The sequence below is a fragment of the Zootermopsis nevadensis genome, unplaced genomic scaffold, assembly GCF_977971745.1.
Source record: "Zootermopsis nevadensis isolate Lab colony 2312 unplaced genomic scaffold, Znev_1.0 Znev_ptg000020l, whole genome shotgun sequence".
Classification (NCBI taxonomy): Eukaryota; Metazoa; Arthropoda; class Insecta; order Blattodea; family Termopsidae; genus Zootermopsis; species Zootermopsis nevadensis.
The window spans coordinates 4,883,273-4,908,111 of NW_028259152.1; the positions used below are offsets into that span (position 1 = coordinate 4,883,273).

Consider the following 24,839-nt stretch of genomic DNA (forward strand, 5'->3'; position numbering starts at 1 on the left):
ATTCGGAAAATTTACTGCACTAAAAACATTTTATTGTCGAAACAACGTGTGCTATGGCTTCGTAAGGAATTTGATCGGCTGAAGTACTGCTGTAGTAGTGTAATACAAATAGCTGGCATGTCCCCGTGTAATGTGTGTCTAGTGTTAGTAAACAGTCATTCTGTATGGCGACTTAGTGCAGCACAGTCGCCTGAATACCAGGAGACAGCATAGAAAGGTCAGTAACGTGCTCTTTGGTTTGCTGAAAGTGGAAACATTTTGTTACATGTTTATCAACGTTAATTAATTGAGAATAATTAACAACGACGCTTAAGTATGCCTTTGTTTTCAACAAAACCGTGGATTGGAGGATGACTTGTAAAAGGAGAATGATTTACTAATATGAGCAGAAATTATATAAATGTGAAATGCCCACAGACGGATAACACAGGTGATGGTCAAGTTAGGGTGGTTTAGTGATGCTTGCACATGACCTATCCTAACTAAAACTTGATATGTGATATCCGTCTGCGTGATTATAGGAAGTTTAACTGCAAGGATTTTCATATTTAATAACTAGATAATGCATGTGAGGATTTAAATTAAATTAAGTATGGATGTTATTCCATTTGGGGGTCAACCCCAAACTTACACTTTGTGACTTTCCACACTCATTAAAATGAACGTGATACTTGGGTGAAGTTGTGAGGTGAAAAATGAATGGAAATGAATGAATTAGATTTCTGAACTAAAACAAAACATCTTTCAAAGCTTATGTCAAGTTTCCCAAGACATTCTGTTGGTATAATCTGCTATGTTGCTTTACAAGAAGTATTTAAAATAACATAATTTCAGTTTAAAATATTAAGCCTTAGAAACGAAGCTCTCCTACATAACATTTAATAATTCAGTCCGTACCGCAAAGAAAACGAGGATTGTAAATGACAAATTGGGATTTCATGGAAGGAAGCGGCCGTCGCCTATTTAAATGTACTATCATAGAAAACACCAGTCATGGCACAGGAATGGTGACCTTGCAATTACGAAATAAATGTACTAACAACTATGCAGGGCCGTTCAGTTCCCAGATTAAACATATAATAAATATAACCTGACAAATTTTAAAGCTGAAAAGATTTCCTAACTAAGGAATCGAGGAAAGTGCCATGTTCCGTTGTCTTGACATGACAACTTTCTCCTTGCCGCCATATTCCCAAGCGCCCACTGTTCGTCAGTGTACTGGTTGCAGCCGTGGTAACAACTGTTGATTGTTCCAAACAGGTAGGCAGTCTACAACACAGTTTCATTTCACACATTTCTTGTAATTACTTGCTTTAATATGAAGTTATCTCTTATACTGCTTGTGTATTTCATACGGGAGATGGGCAGTATTTAAACCCTTGGCTGTAAGTTTGTCTTAATCGTAATTACGTTTGGTTACCTCCTTTCTAAACCAAGATTACGATGGGATGGGCACGTAGCTCTAACTGGGGGACAAGAACTACAAAGAAAACTTTGATATCATATTTGGAAGACTTAGATAACTAAAACTTTACTTTATAATAAATATTGTGAGACTATATTTGCTTCCGTTCTTACGTCTTTCCTTTTCTCGGCTTATTTAACAGTGCTTTATCAATAGTACACACTGAGACTGTATAGCTTCGAATGGCAGAAAGACAGTGAATTATAAAATAAAAGAACTTATGAAAATAAAAACTCCAGTTAGGATAGCTGACATTCTGAATACGAGGCACCAGTGCAGAGCACTACAGTGTGACAGTTGGTATGAGGCCAAATTTCTGATGAAACTGGCTCAGCGCATTCAAATTTCGGGTTTCGTTGCCTGAGAATTAATGAAACAGCCAATAGCCACTTTATCACAATAGCCGCAATAGTAAGGTCGGAAATATTGTTTACTTTCTGATTTTTATAGATGAAATTTGGTAAATATTCACTACTGTTTTTGCAGTTTATTGTGACAGGTAAAGTGCGGTAGGAATAGCAGGAGATGGCAGAGCTCATAAGAAATCTAGATGAATTAGGTATGCAAAATATTATCGCACAAATTAAAACAGTAAAATTAGAATGGTGGTTTTAAATGACGGAAATGAGGCTTCAAATTTCATAACAAAGAATTTTAAGTTAAGAAGTACCAAAAGTTCAAGAAAAACTCTGTTCATTGAAGAAAATTCCCCTTTTAATTAGAAAATGTCAAATTAGTTTATAGGAACTGCTGCAAATTCATGCAAAATAAATTTGCTTCTTTCCATCTCCTCAGGTACTTGTGAACAACGAAATTTTCTTTGCTCTGCAGTAGACCTTATATATAGAGTGAAAACTTCCAAAAACACTATTTCTCAGAACTCACCCTAGTTAATGAAATAACTGAGGCACAGAAACTTTTATATTCTATTTTTATAGTTTAGATGCGTCATGTTTGTGTTTTCAATTCATACATATATTTATTCTTCAAGTCTATACACAAACTATATTAATATTGATGTTAAAAATTAAAATTGATATAAATATTTCGCGCTATTCATCGTTTCCACGATGTTACAATTTGCGCTATATATTACAACATGTTTCGATGTCTCAGCATCATCTTCAGGTTTTATTTTTAAAACTATTCAATATTTTTTAATGCACGCTTTTCAGTATTTGTAGATTGTAGGTTGTAGTTGTGGATGTTCCTTTTTTTTTTCTTCTGATTCTTTTGCATATTATGTGGTGTATTATGTTATTTGTTCATTATTTCTGTAAAATTATCAACAATATGATTATATAATTAACATTATTAATATTATTTATATGTAAAAGATTTTGGATATTGTATAAAAGTTTACTATAAATATAGTAACACAATAACATACCAGGAGTTTGATGTGTCGTGTGTCCTCGGCTGGTCAGGTCTGATCAGGTGAATGTCAGTTTCTAGACTGGTTTGGTGTACTGATGTGGGTCGTACATATAGGTAGAAATGGTGTTAGGGGGTTGGGTCAATAACCTGGATTGTGTTAAATATAGGATTATTTAAATATGGGTTGTTGTCGTTTAGCGCAATATTTTGTTTGTGTGTACGTTGTATATAGTATTTTTCTATAGTTTCTCTATGTCGTCTATTTTGCACGATTTTTATAATATCCAATGTTTGTTCGATTCCCCCATATGTATGCCCTGTGTTTAATATATGTTTTGCATAAGCTGAGTAATCCTTATTATGTTTGATGGCTGTTATGTGTTCTTTGTGTCTTTGTTTAAAGGTACGTCCAGTTTGGCCTATGTAGGTTAAAGGGCAATCTATGCATTTTAATCTATATATTAGTCAAAACTATTTTAAATTCAATAACAATTACTGGAAACAAGACACCGGATTACCAATGGGTGCACCTACGTCTAGTATACTATCTGAAATATTTCTACAATATATTGAACATAATCACATCATAAACATATTAAACAAAAACCAAATTAAATATTATAGTAGATACGTAGACGATATATTTATGATATATTACACAGAAAAAACTAATATAAAACACGTTCTAAATGAATTTAATAATATAAACCAAAATATACAATTTACTCTCGAAACAGAACAAGATAATAAATTAAATTACTTAGATTTAACCATAACACGAAATAGTAACAATTTCGAATGTAAAATATACAGAAAACCCACTAATACAAGCACAATAATACATGCATCTTCATGCCACCCTAATGAACACAAAAAATCAGCCATAAATTATTTAATAAACAGAAAAAACACGTACCCCATAACCACTAAAAACAAACAAATTGAATGCAATATAATAAAACAAATTCTAAAAGAAAACGGATATAATAAGTATGAACAAAAACCAAAACACAAAATACATAATAAAAATAAAAATGAAAATGAAAACGAAAATATTCAAAACAAATGGGCCACCTTCACGTATGTAGGTAAAGAAACTAAATACATATCCAAAATATTCAAAAATAATAATATAAAAGTTGCATACAGAACAAAAAATACAATAAAAAACATCTTAAAACAAAAAAAAACAATTAGACACAAAAAACCAATACGAACAACCCGGCATATATAGATTAAAATGCATAGATTGCCCTTTAACCTACATAGGCCAAACTGGACGTACCTTTAAACAAAGACACAAAGAACACATAACAGCCATCAAACATAATAAGAATTACTCAGCTTATGCAAAACATATATTAAACACAGGGCATACATATGGGGGAATCGAACAAACATTGGATATTATAAAAATCGTGCAAAATAGACGACATAGAGAAACTATAGAAAAATACTATATACAACGTACACACAAACAAAATATTGCGCTAAACGACAACAACCCATATTTAAATAATCCTATATTTAACACAATCCAGGTTATTGACCCAACCCCCTAACACCATTTCTACCTATATGTACGACCCACATCAGTACACCAAACCAGTCTAGAAACTGACATTCACCTGATCAGACCTGACCAGCCGAGGACACACGACACATCAAACTCCTGGTATGTTATTGTGTTTCTATGTTTATAGTAAACTTTTATACAATATCCAAAATCTTTTACATATAAATAATATTAATAATGTTAATTATATAATCATATTGTTGATAATTTTACAGAAATAATGAACAAATAACATAATACACCACATAATATGCAAAAGAATCAGAAGAAAAAAAAAGGAACATCCACAACTACAACCTACAATCTACAAATACTGAAAAGCGTGCATTAAAAAATATTGAATAGTTTTAAAAATAAAACCTGAAGATGATGCTGAGACATCGAAACATGTTGTAATATATAGCGCAAATTGTAACATCGTGGAAACGATGAATAGCGCGAAATATTTATATCAATTTTAATTTTTAACATCAATATTAATATAGTTTGTGTATAGACTTGAAGAATAAATATATGTATGAATTTTATATTCTAGTTTATGCATCGGTAAGGAATTCATAATTATTTAACCACGCCCGACTACCGTCGGATTGACTCCGTGGACGACCAAATTAGCGTTTTGCCCTACACTTCAGTTACTTGAATAAAAGGATAACACGATGGATTGAAATAGAAGTGAGAGTCTAATTCTGTCGAACACTAACGGGAACGATCAGTTCCCCCCCCCCCCCCCACCACTTTTATCAGCTGAATCTGACAGCACAATTATCGATGCGCAGTTCATTGCATTTAAAGTGACATTCTTGTGTTTAACTTTAAAATTTCTTACATTTTAATAAAATTTTAGATTGTTGACAGTGAAAAATATTATAATATATTTTGTGGATTACGGACGGGGATTGAGAAGTTTCAGGGAATATCCTCACATATAGGCTCAACAACCCAAAAGATAGCCACTTCATATCGATTAGTAGTTTAACACCAACTGTTTATGCTCGGGCGAATCTAAAGGTACAGAAGAAGACAATGTAAATCCATCAAATCAGTTATCAACCATGTCACTTCCAGAACAAAATATAATTTAATCACTATATTGTAGAAGAAAATCATTTGAACTCAAAAGTCATTGTAATCTCGTGGCGTACCCGACTTGTAGTTACGACGCACAAGCTGAGAAACAGTGGCTTTGCGTATTATCTAAGGGGAACCGAAATGACTCAGGAGAAAGCTTCTTTACGTCTACACACTTTCACCTTCGCCATACTTTATGAAGCTAAAATCATTGCTTGCGTTTCTCCACAAGTGACAATTCACGCTGAAGGAGAAACTATTATGATTGCCTTAGGTTATTTCACGACGCTGTTTCACCTGCCAGGTTTATGTAGCATAAGAGACAGAAATAACTAATTTGAACGTAAACTCGATAGGCCACTGTTTGCACTCATTTGGATACATTGGGGAAAGCCATAACAAATAAGGATAGTAACCTGGTCGAGATTTAAACCAAGTACCTTCTGTGTGCAAGTCTACAGCTTTACCGTCGCAAAAGCAATACATATTGCCAATTGTTTTACATTTTTCCTCTCATGCACGAATTATGTCGTTTATAAACTGGCTGCTTCTGATTAAAATATTGTATTCTGCAATGATAATTAAAAGGAACTTCCCACGCCGACAAATTTATAGTTTTCCAAAATTCTAACGGACGAGAGATATAGCGAATGAGACAGACATTTTAAATTCGTATATGTGAAAGAGATGGAATTATTAAAATAATGGAAAGGGGCTCTGGTAATTAAATATAGTTAATATTCTGGAAATAGTACTTGTGAAGATTTAAGATTTTCCATCACCAAAGTGTTGTAATAAGGGCGACAGGAAGTCTGCATCAGGTTTACTCGTGGTTATACATTGTTTGTTAAATCTTCAGTTAAGTGTACAGACAAGGATGGCTAGCTGAAGTCTTGTGATGCCTGCTGTTTGAGTAGGGCAAGGGTCGAAATAGTCGGCAGTTTCCATGTATTATGTGAATGGGTCTAGCAACACAACACCTAACTCGTTATGGCTTGTTACGTCAGATCGCATAGGAAAAGCCCACAAGTGACATCACGGGCTGTGAGGCAGGAAAATGCATAAAAACTTTGTTTAGGCATTGGTAGTAGTCCTTGGACGAGTGATTAGCCTGTCGCAATTTCAGCACTTGCCTATACACGACAGCACAACACAGAAAGACGCCTTGAATGGAATTCGAACCCACGATCCCAGTGAACAACGTCCACCATAGATTCAAATCAACTGCTTCACTTTAATTAGTAATAATCACTAAATTGCATATCAAGGTCATAGAAGAACTTCACACACGCACACTTTGCCCACGGCGCAAAGTCAACAGAACAGCTTCGCTCGCCAAGCAGCTATTCGTGTTGAAACGGTGAACGGGTTTGGTGTGATTGGTGTTGCTGCCTTGGGCCAAGTCCTTTTAGAAGTATACTCCACTATCCGCTGGGGACTCTGATATCAAACTGGTCGTATCATCACCCCCTGGGATACCAGAGTATCGTATTTGACAATGACAATGAAAAGAAACTTCCCATATCCACAGTTGATTGCCCAAACAAAAAAATTGTGGTCCCACCAAATAAGTTGGTTATAAGGTTTTCATTTGTTTTATATTATTATATCTTGACTGACGTAGGACAGGACCAAATGGCGGGCTGTTTTGGATACTGACGGTAATAAAACTTAAAGAGTTCCGTAAGACGTGAAAAATTTCGTTGGCCAATTTAGTGACTATCAGCTTTCCAAGGAATGTATTCTATGGCTCAGTTCAACTAACACCAGTGACGCGTTTAGACGCCTTATACTAGTTTTAGAGCAATTCTTTTAAAACAAAAGTATTTCTAATGCCATAAGACATAACTATTCAGTCCCGGCAATTATCCATTTAGAGACGGATTCCGGAACTTGCAGTGTAATAATTCTTACAAACTGTGCCTTTATGCGTCAGTTTCCAGACTAGGCTTAACGTGTCCGGATTCTTTCATGAAGTTACTTGGAAGAATAATTAATTAACAACGACTTTATTACTGTTTACAGCGGGTCAATCTGTCAGATCCAACTGAGTAGATGTCTCTCCCTTTTTTACCTGAAGACTAAGGAAGATCAAGTTTTCGAAACTTTGTGATTTCTTTTACGACTTTCAGAAATTTTTTAACAGACGTCGGATGAAATCCAAAACAAAGACACTAGTAATATGATGTCACCACCAAAGAATTCTGATACGCAGTCCTCACACGTGTCCCTGTGCCATTTATCCAAGTAACATGATTTTCATGACTTGACGGGCGTACGAACGTCTGGGGCATAAGCAATGATTCCTATTACTTGGGCCTGGTAGTCGGTGTACTGTATGCAGTTCTGACCAACGAACCTCACTTTCTAATGACGATGCACGTTTCATGTGTTGTTGCGCAGGATCATGTGGCTGCTGCAGTGTGGTGTCGTGTTAGGCATCCTGTTTCTCCTCATCCTGGTTGCAGCGCTCCGCTTGTTCGCTTTCTTCACGAAAGGCATCTGCCGTAGCACTGCCAGCATGAAGGGCAAGACGGTCATTATTACTGGGGCCAACTCAGGTACACGTATTTGTAGCAATACTAGGCGATTCTTCGAGTTGAAAACAGAATCTATAAATGTTGAAGTTACACAGTTAAGATTGCGTAGAAGTCCATCAAAATACTGATTTCTTCTTTCCCGGCTATCTGAAGATGGCAATAGAATCTATTTCCGGAAAATTCTCTTTTAACATGTCTGTAAAACATGATGGAAAAAGTAAAAAAGTAGTTATGCATAATTTGACACCACTTTCAGAAACCTTTAAACATCACATTTCTTTAGATGCTGCTGAATATCGCTATAGATGTACATACATGAATTAATTCTTCCAACTACATAAAATACTATATTTTATGTCTAACTGGTCAGGTCTCATTGCCTTCACTCGGAGACTAGCTAAGTGCCCGGTGAAAGATGAAACCCTTACTGGGGACCGAGGGCCTTATAGCAATGTGTTGCTTGGTCAATTGGTTAGGTAGTACCATACTTCTCATAAATGTTAAATTCTTGTTATGCAAATATCATTGTACGAGAGTTTCTTCTCCATCTTCTCTGTCGCAGGTATTGGCAAAGAGACAGCCCGTGACCTTGCCAGGAGAGGAGCCAAAGTTATTATGGCCTGCAGAAACTTGGAGACTGCACACAAAGCAAGGGGTTAGTTCTGAACATAACAAGGTACTATATAATGTGAGAATGTGCAAAGGAATCAGGTGCCTGAAAAAGCAAGAGCTAAAGCATTTCCATATAATTTATGCATGTCATTCATAAAATCATGTGATCACACCTACATGCTCCAGCATAATGACGTCCTTTCACACATACTTCATTTTTTCTCCACTTCTTGCACCATCATGCAATACAATATGTACAAATGAACTGAGTCTTTTGACTCGTTTTCAGAAGTAAGAGAAGCCTTGAATGTTCATACATCCTGTATGTACATCTCCTTATTATGTTCTGAATGACTTGGTAGATTTTCATCAAACATGACATAGATATCACGTGAGTGGAAGTGATCTTGTAAAATCTTGACAATCAGTGTTGAACACTGAAAGTTCTTATATTAATTAATATGTTAAAATTCACAATTTATGAAGTCTTTCTGTAAAATGTAAATGACGTCCATTCATTGAAAAATATATTTCATATGCATTTATTTCCCATAGACTTCATTAGATATGAAGATTCTTTTATTGTTAAAGCATCAGAACTTCAGATTTACACCTCAGTCCTTGATCTTTTAACACGGCTGCTCAATATATAGAGAAGAAGATAATATGGAATGATTAAATACATTGCAAAAACTTGTGGTAAATAGGCAAGCTTGATATATACAAAATAATATATAATTATGTTCTTCAGTTAAAAGTGGTTTGTCTAATAAAACTGTAAGAACCATGGTAATATTTATGGCAGTAGTATGGAGAATTTGTGTTCATGCAGCTATATTACAAAGACCTGATATTCAGTACATTTTGGCCCTGAAATAAGTGACTTTTCAAAGACATAATAACACAGGAAGATGACCATGACTGATGAGTAAGTAAGGATTTGGAAGGGAACACTAATGACCTGTTTGAAGGTAATATCCTGGTGACCATCTGGGGAACCTGAGGAAAACCAATATCCCCCCCATTCAGGATAACCATTAACTTAGCTGATAGCTGGTATTACAAGAAAGCTGCTTGAAATAAGGGTTTAGAATGTAATGTTAATCCGTGCTCCCACCTAATGTTTGAGAGTATTCTAGAAGATGTGTCCTGTGCAATAAGAGTTTGATTTTTCCAGATGAAATCATAAAGGACACAGGGAACGAAGAAGTGATCGTGAAGAAGCTGGACTTAAGTTCTCTCAAATCGGTCCGTGACTTTGCCGACGACATCAACCGCACAGTGACAAAAGTTAACGTCTTCGTGCACAATGCAGGACTGGCATACATGTTTGACCCCAAGATCACTGAAGATGGATTAGAACTAACAATGGGAACTAACCACTTCGGCCCATTCCTCCTGACACATCTTCTAATTGGTGAGTCATTTACTTCTTTAAACTGTTTATGGAAAGGTTAAAGGTCTTAAGGACTGTATTATTAATATCTGAACATCACTACAGGCCAGACTGAAAATTTTGCACAGATCAGATTTTCCTACCCCTGTCCTAATTCATCAGCCACCTGTCACAGTGGAAAACAATGGGTGCTAGCATCTACTGGGAACTTGATGAAACTATAAGAGTTTCTGTCGAAGATGATGCTCAAACAGTGTGTCTGTGTATTCTCATAAAGGTTTTATTCATGAGTAAAGTTGTAAGGATAATTTATATACACCCTGCATTATTTATTCTGTGTATTACAGTATACCTTGCAATTTTATGTTTAGGATTGCTGAAGCAGTCAACACCAAGCCGTATTGTTATAGTGGCCTCAGAGCTGTACCGCCTTGCCAATCTGAACTTGAACAACCTCAACCCTGTAAGTGGTTTTCCTGCATATTTGTACTATGTATCCAAATATGCCAACATTGTGTTTGCACAGGAGCTGGCCAGAAGACTTGAAGGCACAGGTGAGCATTATTTCCCTACTCTCTTAGTTGCTTGAAAAACTAATAAGCCAACATAATACTTTTCATAGAGTATATATTTGAGGCACTCTGGCTATTACATATTCATGTGTTTAACAGCTTGTTAATTTTTTATGGAATACAAATTTACTTTTTTGTACATACATTTTTTATTCTCAAGGTTTCAAAGAATCACCATGGAAATGTTTACAAATTAAACAGACTTCTTGTGCTTTATGGGAAAGGCAAATAAAACCAAACATTTTATTTTCCAGTGTTATTTCTTGCTCTGATTGACAATAAAAATATATAGAACATATTTTTAAACATCTTGTGCCTGCTGTTGAAAATTCAAAAAATTATTGCTTTCCTAGAACACATTTTCAAGAACAAAAAAAAAAACTATCATGTTTAGAAGATTCAAAACGTGGAACAGTATTAAAAAATTCCCCCCAAGTTTGAAATCATACCACAGTACCTTCAAAAATATACTGAGTTTCATTTTTAATTCCATTTGGAAATGCTTTAGAAAGGCAATTTTTAATTGTTTTAAGTACAGATCTGGTTGAACCAGTGTCTACTTTTTCCATCATTCTCCTCTATATATGCATAAATGGTTTGGATAAGTAAGGAATTCTTGTAAAGCAAAACATAAAATTCCTAATATAAGTTGTATAATGCTACTCCTCTAAGCTCTACTATTTACATTTGTTGCTTGTTTCTAACACAGGAGTAACTGTAAACAGTCTGCATCCTGGCATGATTGACTCAGGAATATGGAGAAATGTACCATTTCCATTAAGTCTGCCACTAAAAATCATAATCAAAGGTTTCTTTAAGGTGAGTTCTGTATTACTGTTATAGGAAGTACTGCATTTAAATCACAGAATAATTTCAAATTTTTGGGCCATTATCTAAATCATGCATGGTCCAGGTATGATTGTTTTTTGACAGTAACAGTATGTTTTAATCTTCTGTAATGAAATATGTTTTCTTCTCTTCAGTCTCCTGAAGAAGGTGCCCAGACAACCATATACCTGTCAGTGTCTGAAAGTGTGGAAGGCGTGTCTGGAAAATATTTTCTCGACTGCAAGGTTTGTGTTCACTGATGCACATATGTTAATTAGCCTTTGTCATATAGAAATAGAGGATTTAAATGCACATACCATGGAGCTGCTGGATGGATTTTTATTTCTGGGCATTTAACTTTAGTTATCTGGTATTTGACACCATTCAGACAGCTGGAGTATGTGTAACCTATGATGCATGACTGATAAAGACTGATATTAACACAACAAAAATGAAGGAAATTGCCTAACTGAACATGTAGGAGATTGCTTGGTTGCTTTATTACCACTGCAGTAGTTTTAAGTGCATGCATGCTGACAGTGCGTGACAGGAAATGAAAGTAGATAACACATTAACTGTTGAATTTTACGAGTATGGAGCAAAACTCAAAGACTGTTGATACAGGGGAGCATTCTTATCATAATAAGGATGACATCCAAAACAGACTGCATCTCAGATGTCCACCTAACACCACAGGTATTTTTTTTAATGAATGCCTTATTGTTCTTCTATATCTAAGTGGCTTCATAACAAAATTCTGTTTGCATGGTCAGTTACATCTATGCCCAACACAGAATAACACATTTCATTAACTGCCTTAGTAACAATGGAGAATCCTGTAAATAACAATTTACTTCATTTGTAATTTCCATCCATTCTACAGAGTCATGATGTGATTTTCAAACTTAGCTACTTATCAACTCTTACTGACAAGGCCATCAGTCTAACCTCGCATAATTTACTTGATATTCTATTGTCATGCCTTTAAAATAACTGTTTATCTCTGGTCATCTCGTAGGAATACTCTCTGTCACATCGGGCCAAGGATGCTGCAACAGCAAAGAAACTGTGGGAGCTGAGTGAAACATTTGTTGGTTTGAAGCCAAATGACCCACACATTTGAACTTCATTGTATCAGTTAGAAGACTGCAAATGGTGGGCATAAATGTTAAAGTAAATACGTGGAAATTTGAAGTTTGAAATTAAAAATGATAGTCCTGATACACATTGAATTGTTTGTGTATGAGAGAAATAGAGAGAGAGCAAAATGGATGTAGAGAGAGTACGTGAACTGATTCATACAAGAATATATTTTATAGTTTATTATTGATACTTTGAGAATAAAAATGCAATTTTGCTCTGAAGAAATACCTTAACTCTACCTTTTTCCAATTGTTATCATTCTGCACAATACATTCTACTGACAGAAATGTATGTGTCCTATGAAAATCAACTTTACCATTGTCGATGAGGAAATGTTTATCTGTGTTAACATACAACCAGCCAGATCTAAGAATTTAGATTTTAATGCCATATTTTACCCCTATGTATTAAAATATATTATTATTTGTATCTTGACAGCAATTTATTACTTTTTCTCTTTGTATAATTTCTTTATACAAAATAAAATGTTACAGAACTCTATATATTTTGCAGAACAATTTCTTTTGTATCAGTGCTGGTCTTCCTGGCTGTAACACCATGTGGACCTGTAGGTAGATATCAACGTTTCAGAGGAGCATACTTCCTCCATCATGCCAAAGTCCATACGGTGTTACAGAAGACAAATATCAATATCCTCACTGCCATTTTAACCTCAATTCATTCATGCCACAGATTGTGTCTTCTATTCATAAAGTATTTTCTATACAAACATAATTCTTCACACCTTTTAAGTTCTTGAACTGCTGTGCCAGTTAATGTTGTGTAACGCATACCAATGTCAGTAGTAAGTGCCAAGGAGTTTGTTTTTGACTAGTGTGTAAGACAGGTATCAAAAACAGATTCCATAGCAATAACAAGTTAGGAAACGTAAGAATAGTGTTAATAATTTTGCTGTATTTTATAAATTTCGCGACATCGTTCAATTCAAACCTTATATCACAGGAACACGTAGTATTAAAGCAGTCTCTTTGTGCTGAGAATACGAGACAATACAAAGGAAACTCACAGAGTGGTCAATGGTATAACTGACTGATAAAATAATTATACTCATCAACGAACAACTCGTAAGTGCGGTCAAGACAAGAGTTTTAATTTTAGAAAAGACATGGTCTTCGTTCTTAAGACAGACTGCCTCTACCAGCGAGGGTCTTATCCTCCCTTCTACCGGTTACCTGAAGACAAGAGCAGAATTAACTTCCGAAACGTCGTGGTTTCAAGTGAGCAATACATGGATAAGTTAATTAAAAATTATAGATATCGTGTCTCACCATTTTCGAACATATTTAAACGTCGCCTATGTAGTTTTTATGTTCCACACCTAACTTTTATTATTTATTTAAATTCGTCCTATTCAGTGCGTATCTCCGTTTCCCTAATTGTAGTTTTCATTTACTCTATTTATAGGCCTGTTCTAACTACAAAGAAGAGATATACAGCCGAAACATTGAAGGAACAAGTTCAAAGATGAAATAAGATAGTGTAGTTGCGTCATATTGTGACTTATTAAAATTAAATTATTTGGTTATTCCGTCAAATCACAATGTATTTAAATAAGATAATTAAAATAATTAAAATATCATTCTGTGTTCCATATCGAATAACCGATTTACAATTGGAACAGTTACAACATGTTTCGGTTTTATTAAACCATCATCAGGTGTAAAATTATATTAAATTTAAAACTCAATTACAATTTTTTACAATTTTTCGTTGTGTAGTTTTTGGAGGTCGTATCCAGATATTTTCATATAATGGATCAACTTTATTGTTTGAAGTGATGCTTTTGATGTTTACATCGGTCAGAGATGAAATAGTAGACAACACAGTTGTGTCTGGAGATGATCCAGAAGTATTACCGTATCCGAACAAGGTTTATTACTGAAGTAATAAACCTTAAATCGATTATTCGATATGGAACACAGAATGATATTTTAATTATTTTAATTATCTTACTTAAATACATTGTGATTTGACGGAATAACCAAATAATTCAATTTTAATTCAAAGATGAAGGTAAAGTTGTCTCTGTATTTAAACTCCACGCCATTAAGATGAATGGGGGATCAAACTTATTCCTGCCACTTCCAAACTCCATCCTCTTGCACTACCTCTGGAGCAGGTAGGGGATCTGTTAGGTTCCAAAGCTATTCTGCAAGTTGTGACAAAGAGAATATTTCCTGCCCTGCCCTGTCCGATATCGAAGTCCATTCGCGAATTCCGTTGTCGTTCGCATTACTGACTGAGCTGTCCGAGCACAAAAACGTTAATATGTATTTTGCGACGGAGTGGCATATTTTAGGGTTCCTTAGGCCTATGGGTTTATTATAATTAGGCTGCACACTAACAGTGCGTATAAGGCGTCATAATACAAATATCACATACTATAAATGTGGCGGTCTTCTGGGACGTTGTGCCGTGCAAGCAGTGACGACTCAGATGTGCTTACTGCCTCCATCATCGGGGCAATGATCACGATGATAGTCTGATGATAGAGTAGCATTAAGCGTATCTGAAATGTCGGCAAATTTCTACGAGACACCATCTTCAAATTCTTCACCGCGAGAATCTGAAATTTGGCCACCTAAATTCCACTATAAACATAATATTAGGTGGCTTATGTTAATTACAAAGTTCGTCGCTCTTACGCCATCTCACAGCCAGTGCGCACGTAACTAACAATAATACAAGAAAAATAAATTCCCTGTCATACACACTCACGATGCCCTACTTACTGTGAAGTTCAGCTTTTTGTTATAATTTACTTGTTCTTTGCAGTTTCCATAAATACCCGTTTCTCTGCATCACAGTTTCCTCTTATTCCCTCTCCCGTTACATGTTTGTATTAAATTAATCTGTCTATTATGAAACCTGTACTCCCGTACATCGTATTCAATTGTCTTCACTTGCATTCCCATGACTTCATACTCATTGTTAGGAATGGCAGTGTCTTCTGTTTCCCATTTCAAAAGAAATGTATTACTAACTACTCGGTTGAAGAGTCCTGACCCTAAGTCAGCTGCTGTCTCTTCCGAATCAACTCATTAAAATACTTGAACGTGTAGTATTCTCAGGTGTCTACTCCATACTTTAAGTGCGTAGGTGAATGCATGGCACTGAGTGACTAAGGATTTGGATTTAGAACGCAAATCTGACATTAGTTCTAGTCCGGTAATGATAACGGCATTCTCTGCATTGTAGCAGCTCAAATGAATCCCAGGGCCCTGAAAATTGCGTTGTATTAAAGGAGAAAGGCTATTATGCAGCTACAGAATTTCTTAAATATTGGACTTCTACCGACATGTGAAGGCCTTTTATAGACCATCATAAAGAAACATCAGGTTAATGGGGTTTTCTGTCTGTCCAATCGTCTGCATATTGCCTGCCTGAAATAGATTTTGATCTAATTTTGTATTGGGAATGGATTGGTTACACTGAACGTCTGGAAATTGGATCTGAAGATGGCTATTTTTTTGGGTTGTTAAGTTGTGTGGTCTGCTAAAGGTACTTGCCGCCTCCATCATCAGGGCGATGAATATTCATCATCCTTCTACCAGATTACACGGTGCAACAACCCAAAATACAACAACCTTCATACTCACCGCATTGACAACCTGAAATCTCAATCAGATTCTGGTCCAATACGAATGAACGTCCCTTTATATAAAGCTTAAATTTAATTATTATTTGCATCACAAATAGTTGATCGTACTCAATAATAAGATATGGAATACAGAATAAGAGCTATGGCTTGAACAATTGGCGATATGTACATTTAACGAAACACAAGAATTCGTGATTTTATTAATTGTTGTATGCAGAGCAGTTGGCCTTACAACAATTGACTGTTAGCAATAAATGGACATGAAGACAGGCATGACAACCCGCAGAGAACGTGCTTGGCAAACCTGTGTAATGCAAACTGGAGTATAGGTCCTGAGTTTCCAATTTTGATGACATGTCACTATGAGACCGATTGTTATGACGTATTTATTGTTCTGAAGTCCCTGATGTTACGTTTCGCTGCGTAATTTCAACATTAAAATCGTTATCTTAACTTGTTATTAATTAACAACACTACGCTTTCTTCCTCTCAGTTAATTTCCTAAAATTTCCTTCTCCATATTCATGTGGATCTCTGAGCTGTTAACCATCTCTACCGTTCTCTACTTTTCCAATTCTTATTGTTGTCTACTCACGGAATTCCCAGGTCTCCTGGGGGGGGGGGGGGGGGGGGGGTAAATCGAAGTCATGTGCGACATCAAATATTTTGTTTTTTATCATTTATTTCCAAACTACGTCAGAAGCATCGCTTTCGACGATGACTCAGAATCCAGGTAGGCAAAAATTGAGATGTTAACGAAAGAGTAAGCTCAGTTTCCTTTTGGTGCCTCGTACATGCATTTAGCATTTTTATTTTCATTTACTAAACCCACAACTGAGTTCAGAGCGTACGTTAATACGTATCTCGAAGAAACCATTACAAATTTACGATATCCTGACCGAGTTAATTACTAATAATTCTATGTTTGTGTCTTCTGGTATACATTTAAGCATGTTCAGTCGGTGTGAATAAATAGTGGCTAGTTAAAAATACGGTATGTTTAAGTTCAAAATTCTTGTCGTGTCCGCGGTCACTTCGAAATTTCTCCTTCCGGCCACCGAGTAAAAATAATGCCCAAGTCCAAAATGTCATTGTTTACTCCATAGTTTTAAATTTAAACCATGCGTGTAGCTACTCGTTCAGCCGTAATCACTACAATTAAAATGTCCCGCTAACATTGTAAACTGTCAACATTACGTGCAGTCTAAGATCGGATTTATGTGGTAGACTGTGAAGTACGTAATTAGCCTGCATGTGTGTACACCGCCGTGGGAACAATGTAAAAATTCAAGAGAACGATCAAGTATATTTTTAAAAGTGTGTCAAGAAATGTTTATGCATATCATTTTAATAACGTAGAGTTCAGTTCTAGGAGCTACGTCTAATAACACTAATACTAAACATTGGATAAGTACTGTAAAATAAGGTAATGAGCCAAAATCATATGAGGTAACAACAGACAGAAAAACAACAGAAGGGGATAAACAGATGCTTAGCTGGACACGAAAGATGAGACAAATCCTGAAATACTTCAGAAACGCCACATCTTAAATATGGTTGAATTACGACACATAGAAAGAGTCGGAAAATATGAAGACATGGGATCGAGAATGATGTTAGGATGCTGTAACGATCAAGCCGGTACACGCTTTAATTTCCAAACTCGGGATGCAAAGAAAAAGCAAGAGTAAAGCAAGTAATCTTTGTACATCCACCCTTCACCAGACAGACCACCTGGTATATCCTGAAGCAGAGGTATGCATATTTCTATTCCGAGAACTCAAGACTCGCTGTAAATAAGACTGGATCCTTTCACGCCTCAGAGATTGGCATCTTCTTTTTCTGCTTCCCTGCCCATAGTTTAAGGGAGACGTGAGTCTTAACGTTTTTATGCAAGAACTTTCTGGAGCGTGTATAATGCTTGTGGTGAGATAATGAGAAGTTTGTGCTGTGATAAAACAACAAATTTCCTCCAACTTCCTTGAAGAGAGAGTAACGTGAATCCACAGAATGTGTCAGATGCCATCATCCAGTTAACCGGATTAACAACATATCATGCCTGCCCCCAAGAAAAACCTCGTAACTCAAATAATATCCCTATGCCATGTAGATCATAACTGAAGTGCTACAGACATGGCAAGTTCCGACATGCTTAAAACGCATTTCCAAGTATCGACAGCTTTCCTTCAGTTCAGAATGTGAAATGCGCGTTTATATTTTCCTCTGGTATCATCCCAATTCGCCCATATCTCTAATCTCTAGTGCGTACGTGCGTGTGCTTGGGAGGGGGGGGGGTGTTATTCGAACGACGTAACACTTACCCAGCCGCTTGTTTCACTCCACGCCACAGTTGTTCAGTCGTCATGCAGCCGCGTGCATGGTGCTAATAATCGCACAGAAACTGGTTATAATTGTTGATCCACCACACACGTTCGTGTGAAATTTGAAGTCGTGGCGAATTTAAAATCTGCTAGCAGTTGAATTAAACCAAATAACATTAACGATGATTTGAAACTTATGAAGTGGTATCAGCAGAATGAAACATTTTTGTTGTGTTCAACAGTGGAGAATGAATCTAGTCCTAACTGTCGTGGTCATTTTGCTCACTTGGTCTACGGCGAAAGGCACGCCAACTGATAATGGATATCAGATCAGTGATGACACAGGGCACCATAAACACCATCTAGGTAAGTGTCATAGCAACACTCTTCATTCGAGGGTCAATTGTCTTCTGGGATGTTGCGCCGTGTAGTCTGGTACAAGTTTACCGACTTTTAGAGGTGCTTGCTGCCTCTATCATCAGGGCGATGAATTCTATCAGAATACGCGGCCCAGTATCCCATAAGACAGTTATTTTATACTCGCTCAGTCAGAACCAAAAATCTCACCGAATTCATCAGAGACTGCAATAAAATATAAAGCTGTACGACATTCATTTGCTATAAGAAAAATTTGTTTGTGTGTGTAATGATAATATTTTGAGAATGATTGTAAAGATAAGCACCGGTATAAGGGTACAGCACTATCAGATGTAAAGGAGCATGATGGTAAAATTAGGAGAAAAATATATTCTGGAGATGCTGGTTATTAAATACTTCAAAGACAGCAATCTTCAGACTCGCCGCTGTGAAAACCTCAAATCCCACACAGTTCAAAGACAGTTCTCACATGTAAGACTTGAGGTTCTCACAGCGGTGAGTATGAAGATTTCTGTCTTCTGGGTTATTGCGCTGTGTAGTCTGGTCGATGTTAACCAACGCCCTGATGACGGAGGCAGTATGACCTCTGAAACGTTGGTTAACATCGACCAGACTACACAGCGCAATAACCCAGAAGACAGAAATCTTCACAGTTCTCACACTTTCGACTTTTTGTAAATATGAAAACCAGGATATAGAAAACAATTCTGTAGCTGCATTTTATAAATGTGAAATGTGATATCTTACTTTGAGGGGAAACAAACTGCACGTATTTGAAAGCAAACGACTGAGCAAAATATTTGTACCTAAGAAGGGCCAAGAGGGTAGTTTACGATATGACGAGGAACTCCGTGGTTACTCTCATACATGTCACCTAACAAAATATAGGAGGCAACGAGGGGGTACAGACGCGTAAAATAAAGAAGATGACAAATTCGTACAACATTTTTGTGGAGAAACCTCTTGAGTAACGTCTACTTGCAAGACCGAAAAGAAGACGGGTAGGATAACATTAAGATTGACGTTTTTGAGGCATTTAGTGAGGATGGGATGTGAATGGAAGTAGGACGGGATCGTGGTGTGATGTTACCGGCATTAAATCATTGCGTTCTGTTACTTAAGCGAACTATGTTCACGTGTTCCAGGAGAAGCAAAGCTGGCGTCACAGGGACGACACCGCTTAAGGATGCTATTCCCCCTTCTCCTTCGAATATCATCTCGCCTGGCTCAGATCGTACCTATGGCCCTTGCCGCTCTGGCGACTACATTCGCCATGGCAGTCTTGGCCAAGAAGGCCTTTATCATCAGCCTGGCTGCATTTGGACTCATGCTTTACGACACGTTTAAGAAGAAGGAACATCGCGTAGTTCATTACGTTGCCGAACCATCGCATGAAAACCGCATAATCGACAATTACTACTTCACAACCGAACCACAGAAATATACGACTCGTTAGATGACAGTTCCGATTTGAATAATACTACAGCAGTGGGAACATGTATGAGGACGATAGCAATAGCAATGTTCAAAATATTTCAGCAGCAGCCGAGTGGTACCAGAAACCACAACAGACAAATGGAAATATTCATTATGCACTACTATAGTGAATGTTAGTGTTGTTGTGGTTCAACAGTTCTGCGTCGAGACGGGCTCTGGGGCCCACCCAGCCTATCTAATGCGTACCTGGGTCTTTTCCCGGCGGGGCGTAGTGCTGACTACTCACCCTTATCTAGTGCAGAGGCCAAGAATGAGTAGAAGCTATACCAACTTCCCCCCCCCCCCCCCCCCCCGGTCCCAAGCAACCTACTTGGCGTGAAGTGGGTTTGCTTTACTTTCGTAGTTTAACAGAACATGTATTACCAGCCTTACACTGTTGAACACAATACGAATGAACTGGATCCAAGACTACTAGATAATGTAACTCTGTTTAATGTGTATTTAATTCTATGTGAGTTTTAGAAACCACATGTGAATTGATATGCGCACATCACATCAGTGTACCTGAACAGATGCCAAAGCCTCCAACAGACATTTTGTGGCATTTGAAATAGGACATGATAATGGGATAAACATTGCTTACAATACGTGAGGTTTTCGGTTTTCACGGCGGTCGTCATTTAGTAACTACCTACAAGAATACAAGATGTCATACCGCAGAATATCTCACCCCCAAAAATAGTTAATTTTGTTGTAAAAATCCAGCCAATATGCCCTATACTGAACCCCTTAGTTCTTTAAAGTCCGTTTTAATATTACCGTCACTGTAAGTGGCGCTTCCTCAGGATGTAGGTGGTGGAGAAGTTCTCCAGGTACTAAGGTGCCAGCAAAAAGAGTGAAGAAGCAGTCGCAGACAGCCGACAAGGGACGAAGTTTGTAGATTGGTATCAGTTGGCTCAGTATAGGAACCAGTGGTGGGCTCTTGTGAACATGGTAATCAGCCTTTGTCTTTAAAGAAAAGCCTGGGAATTTGACTAGCTGATCATACTGGTAGTGTCTCAAGAACGACTCTGCTTCGTGGAGTGAGTTATTCTGTTCAATGTTATTCTCCCATCTACCACTACGTCTCCCAAGCGGTCCATTTATTCTTGTATTCTAAATAAAATTTTGTATAAATTCTAAGTCTCTAATACTTCTACATCTCCTTCCCAGTTCATCGCCATTGATTTCATTACTCTACTGATATTTGGTGAAGAGGACAAATTATGAAGCTCTTCATTATGTAGTTTACTCCATTCTCCTGTTACTTCCTCTCTTTTAAGTCCAGATTTTTTATAAGTGCTTTGTTCTCAAATATTCTCAATTTATGTTTTCTGTTTAACGTGAGAAAACCAACTTTGTTTTGTTTTCTGCTATTGTATACAGTACGTCTGTGCTTTCGGCTTCACGTCATGCACCGCTGCTAGAGAAGTTGCCGCACATTCCAGGGGACGAATTAGCAAGGGTCGTTGCAGCCACTTGTAGAATACGGTATTATAAATAAATGCAAGACTGGAGTCATTTCTAGTCGACAAGGTTCAGATCAAGTCAACAATTCATACAAATGTGCGTTTATTTCATGTGCTAAATCTGTCATTCCTCGTAATGAAAGTTGTAATTACGAAAGTTATTTTTATGATTCAGTCTTATTTCTGTCACAGTGCATCTGCTTTACAAGATCACAGACGAAACGAATACTGTAATTCCATTGCAAGTACCAACGCTTCCGTTATTCTTTATATTATTTTTATCAGTTTAACGCTTTAACTTTTATTAATTGTTATCCCATTTTGCCACCGAGTTAGTCCATTAAGCCATCGCCATATATAATATCAAAATTAATGAGCAGTTTGTATAAATTCTTTGTATGTTACGGCTGAGTCCCAGGTAGAAACAAAGGTTTACTCCGAGTGTCATGAGGCTGCAGGGTTAAATGTGTTTGTAGTCTATTATCTTTGCGTTGGAAATATAGAGGTTATAACCATTTCAATGCCTACTTCCCACCTACCTGTTTATCATAAGTCTATCACCAGGACTCTTTCGTAAGACTGCCAATAGCAAATTAAACGAATGTGTAAATATTTCTCAAGCGCAAAAAAAACCCTTTGTCCTATGGATTTGAAGTTCTTATTAGTAAAAACAAAATGTTAGTTCCAAAAACTTCGGCGATGTATTTTTGAAAATCTGCTTTTGCTTCTAAATGACACCGAAAACAAAAGGAACAAACGAGGTGAAACTACAGAATATGAACTCGTTTCTGCCGGTCTTGAATTCCAAGATTCTCCTTTGTCAAATCAAAACTGATCGCAAACAACTCAACTGGCTCCACTAAATACAAGAATTCGGAGGCGGGTAGCGTTATGGACAACTATAAATATATACGAATATGTCCAAATGAGTATAAATTGTTTGATCAACGAATTATTGTGAGGAAATAGCTTAAAACCTAACTGAATGTAATGGAAAAACAGAAGGTGCCAAGTGAAATAGTTCACTTACTGACCCAACCCCAGGGCACCCGCACAGTCGGTGCCCATTTCTGGTAAAATTCATAAACATTATTATTATTATGAATCGTTTGGTTGGCCCACAAACAGCAAAAAACTTCGGGATTATTATTGTTACCCGATATAAATAACATCAACCCAACCTAACCTAACAATTCAGAGTAAGAAGACAAAAATAATGAAATCTTTACATCACGCAGCTTCAAGAACAAACAAATATAGGCCGACCTAAGAAGAGAAAGGGAATATAAAACATCAGTTACTCACATGTCACGTACAATTCTAGTATCCCTTCCATTGCTAGCACGTATACACACACACGCAGAACACTGAATCACTCAAACTTGCTACCCCGGGGTTACACACCACAGCTCGTACTACACCCCACTGAACGCCGAGTACATGTACTGTTCGTTTAGACTGTGGAGGCATCTGGCCTGTACGAGAGCGGAGGTAATAGAGTAAGATAAAACGGTGAAATAAGTCGATAGTAAGAGAGCGATCGTGGTAGCACAGCTATTGTGCACTCACGAAACTTTCTCCACGACGCTTATTAAAATCATTGAAAACTTCAGCTGCCATGCAACTAGATTTCTGACCTTTCTTGAATGGCTGTCCACAATTTTTATCTTATTGTTCGTCTATTACAGGTGACATGATGAAGACGGGAGATTTCTCGTTTTCACGGCAAGTATTGAGATATGTCTTCTGGGAAGATGTGCCATGTAGTCTGGTACATAATGACCAGATTACAATTTCACCCCCCCCCCCCCCCAAATCGGAATGCAAGTACAGTACCAATGTACTCTGCCAAGTTTCCTGCACAGCTAAAGGCACTAGTTTCATCTAATATTAAAATCAGAAGAGGAAATTTAACCTTTCCCTGTCTTTTTTGTTATACAGTAAGTCTGTCTTCTGCCAAAAGGTTTCTAGTCTTCCAAAAATTGACTACAACCGCTCCGACCCATTCTTATCGAAATATCATTATCAGTAGTGACAGTGTTGATGGACCCACCGATGTTAAAAAAAAACATGTGATGGGGGTGGGGGGTACATCATTAAATGCTTGCACAAGGAGGTTCAGAACTTGTACATGTGATATTCCAAAAAAAAAGTCAAATGAGTAGAGTTACAGACATAATCCTGATCATGTTTATGAAATGTAAATGTCTATAGGCAATATTTTACACATTTCCTATCAGATACCCATAGCAATGTCCTCTCAGACCACCTTGTGTATGTGTATATATTATTCACAGAGACATTCCATTTCCAAGATATTCTTATACTTTCTGTAATCCAGTCATTCTTTAGTTTGAATATATCTTTAAATTTAACTGGAAAACTAGTTGACGGGTATTTAGATATATTTATGGAATCGAGTTAAATGGCATCGTTGTCTTTATAAGCAGATTTCCCCAAGTTTAGTTTTTTAACAAAAAGTGAAAATGCATAATATCATTATTTACATTAAACAGAAAATAGTTAGCACTTAATCACCTATTATTAAAATGTATCCTTGGTCAGTATTCCTGTCAGTTTCTACAAAATGTCTCCACACACAAATTTCAGTGCAACTGATTCACCAGAAAAAAAAAACTATTTTAAATTCCTTCGGTTTGAAGGACCCTTTGTAGGTGCATTTTGTGACGAGTTGTGTGAAGAAGAGGAAACAATTCTCTTTGAGCAAGAAACTGTTTATCATACACAACAAAACTGCTTGTAAGAGAATGATGAAACACACTAAGGGTGTAAAATTATGGAAAATAGAATAATACTTATTTTAAGCTGGAAAAATGAAAGAACAAAACAAATAAGATTAAGTGGAAGGGTAGGTTTCCAGTTATAAGAATGCCAGTATAACTGTGTAGCACCATTAGAGATAGTTATTAGGCTTAGTCCGTAACACTCGGCGTTTGATTGACGCAGTCATCTGCACAGAGAACTCAACTCAG

General features: G+C 36.7%; 3 protein-coding genes across 5 annotated transcripts in view; 2 read left to right on the forward strand and 1 right to left on the reverse strand.

Annotated features, from left to right (window-relative positions):
- The window catches only part of LOC110831343 (bridging integrator 3), a 34,676-nt gene extending 11,386 nt beyond the window's left edge, over positions 1 to 23,290 (reverse strand). The window contains exon 1 of one of the 2 annotated variants that reach the window (XM_022067233.2): positions 23,152 to 23,290. In XM_022067233.2, the coding sequence (XP_021922925.1) occupies positions 23,152 to 23,153 (2 nt within the window). In that variant the 5' untranslated portion in view covers positions 23,154 to 23,290. The remainder of the gene's footprint in view (positions 1 to 23,151) is intronic. The other variant, XM_087351811.1, reaches the window with a different exon arrangement.
- Positions 110 to 13,081, forward strand: LOC110831342 (retinol dehydrogenase 14). Of its 2 annotated transcripts, none has more exons than XM_022067230.2 (8): positions 110 to 217; positions 7,893 to 8,050; positions 8,592 to 8,684; positions 9,819 to 10,058; positions 10,409 to 10,591; positions 11,319 to 11,428; positions 11,593 to 11,682; positions 12,456 to 13,081. In XM_022067230.2, the coding sequence occupies exons 2-8, from the start codon at positions 7,897 to 7,899 to the stop codon at positions 12,558 to 12,560; spliced, it is 975 nt and encodes a 324-aa protein (XP_021922922.2). In that variant the 5' UTR covers positions 110 to 217; positions 7,893 to 7,896; the 3' UTR covers positions 12,561 to 13,081. The 2 variants fall into 2 exon arrangements, with proteins under 2 accessions (XP_021922922.2, XP_021922921.2); XM_022067229.2 differs by lacking the exon at positions 110 to 217 and adding an exon at positions 1,152 to 1,260.
- On the forward strand, positions 18,345 to 21,518 carry LOC110831345 (uncharacterized). Its single transcript, XM_022067237.2, has 2 exons — positions 18,345 to 18,889; positions 20,047 to 21,518. The coding sequence occupies exons 1-2, from the start codon at positions 18,739 to 18,741 to the stop codon at positions 20,355 to 20,357; spliced, it is 462 nt and encodes a 153-aa protein (XP_021922929.1). The 5' UTR covers positions 18,345 to 18,738; the 3' UTR covers positions 20,358 to 21,518.
- Positions 23,291 to 24,839: the final 1,549 nt, after the last annotated feature.

Coding starts and splice junctions, on each gene's coding strand:
- LOC110831342 (XM_022067230.2), top strand. CDS start 7,897: ATGTGGCTGCTGCAGTGTGGTGTCGTGTTAGGCATCCTGTTTCTCCTC. Junction 8,051..8,591: donor TATTACTGGGGCCAACTCAG/GTACACGTATTT, acceptor TCTCTGTCGCAG/GTATTGGCAAAGAGACAGCC. Junction 8,685..9,818: donor GACTGCACACAAAGCAAGGG/GTTAGTTCTGAA, acceptor TGATTTTTCCAG/ATGAAATCATAAAGGACACA.
- LOC110831345 (XM_022067237.2), top strand. CDS start 18,739: ATGAAACATTTTTGTTGTGTTCAACAGTGGAGAATGAATCTAGTCCTA. Junction 18,890..20,046: donor GCACCATAAACACCATCTAG/GTAAGTGTCATA, acceptor CACGTGTTCCAG/GAGAAGCAAAGCTGGCGTCA.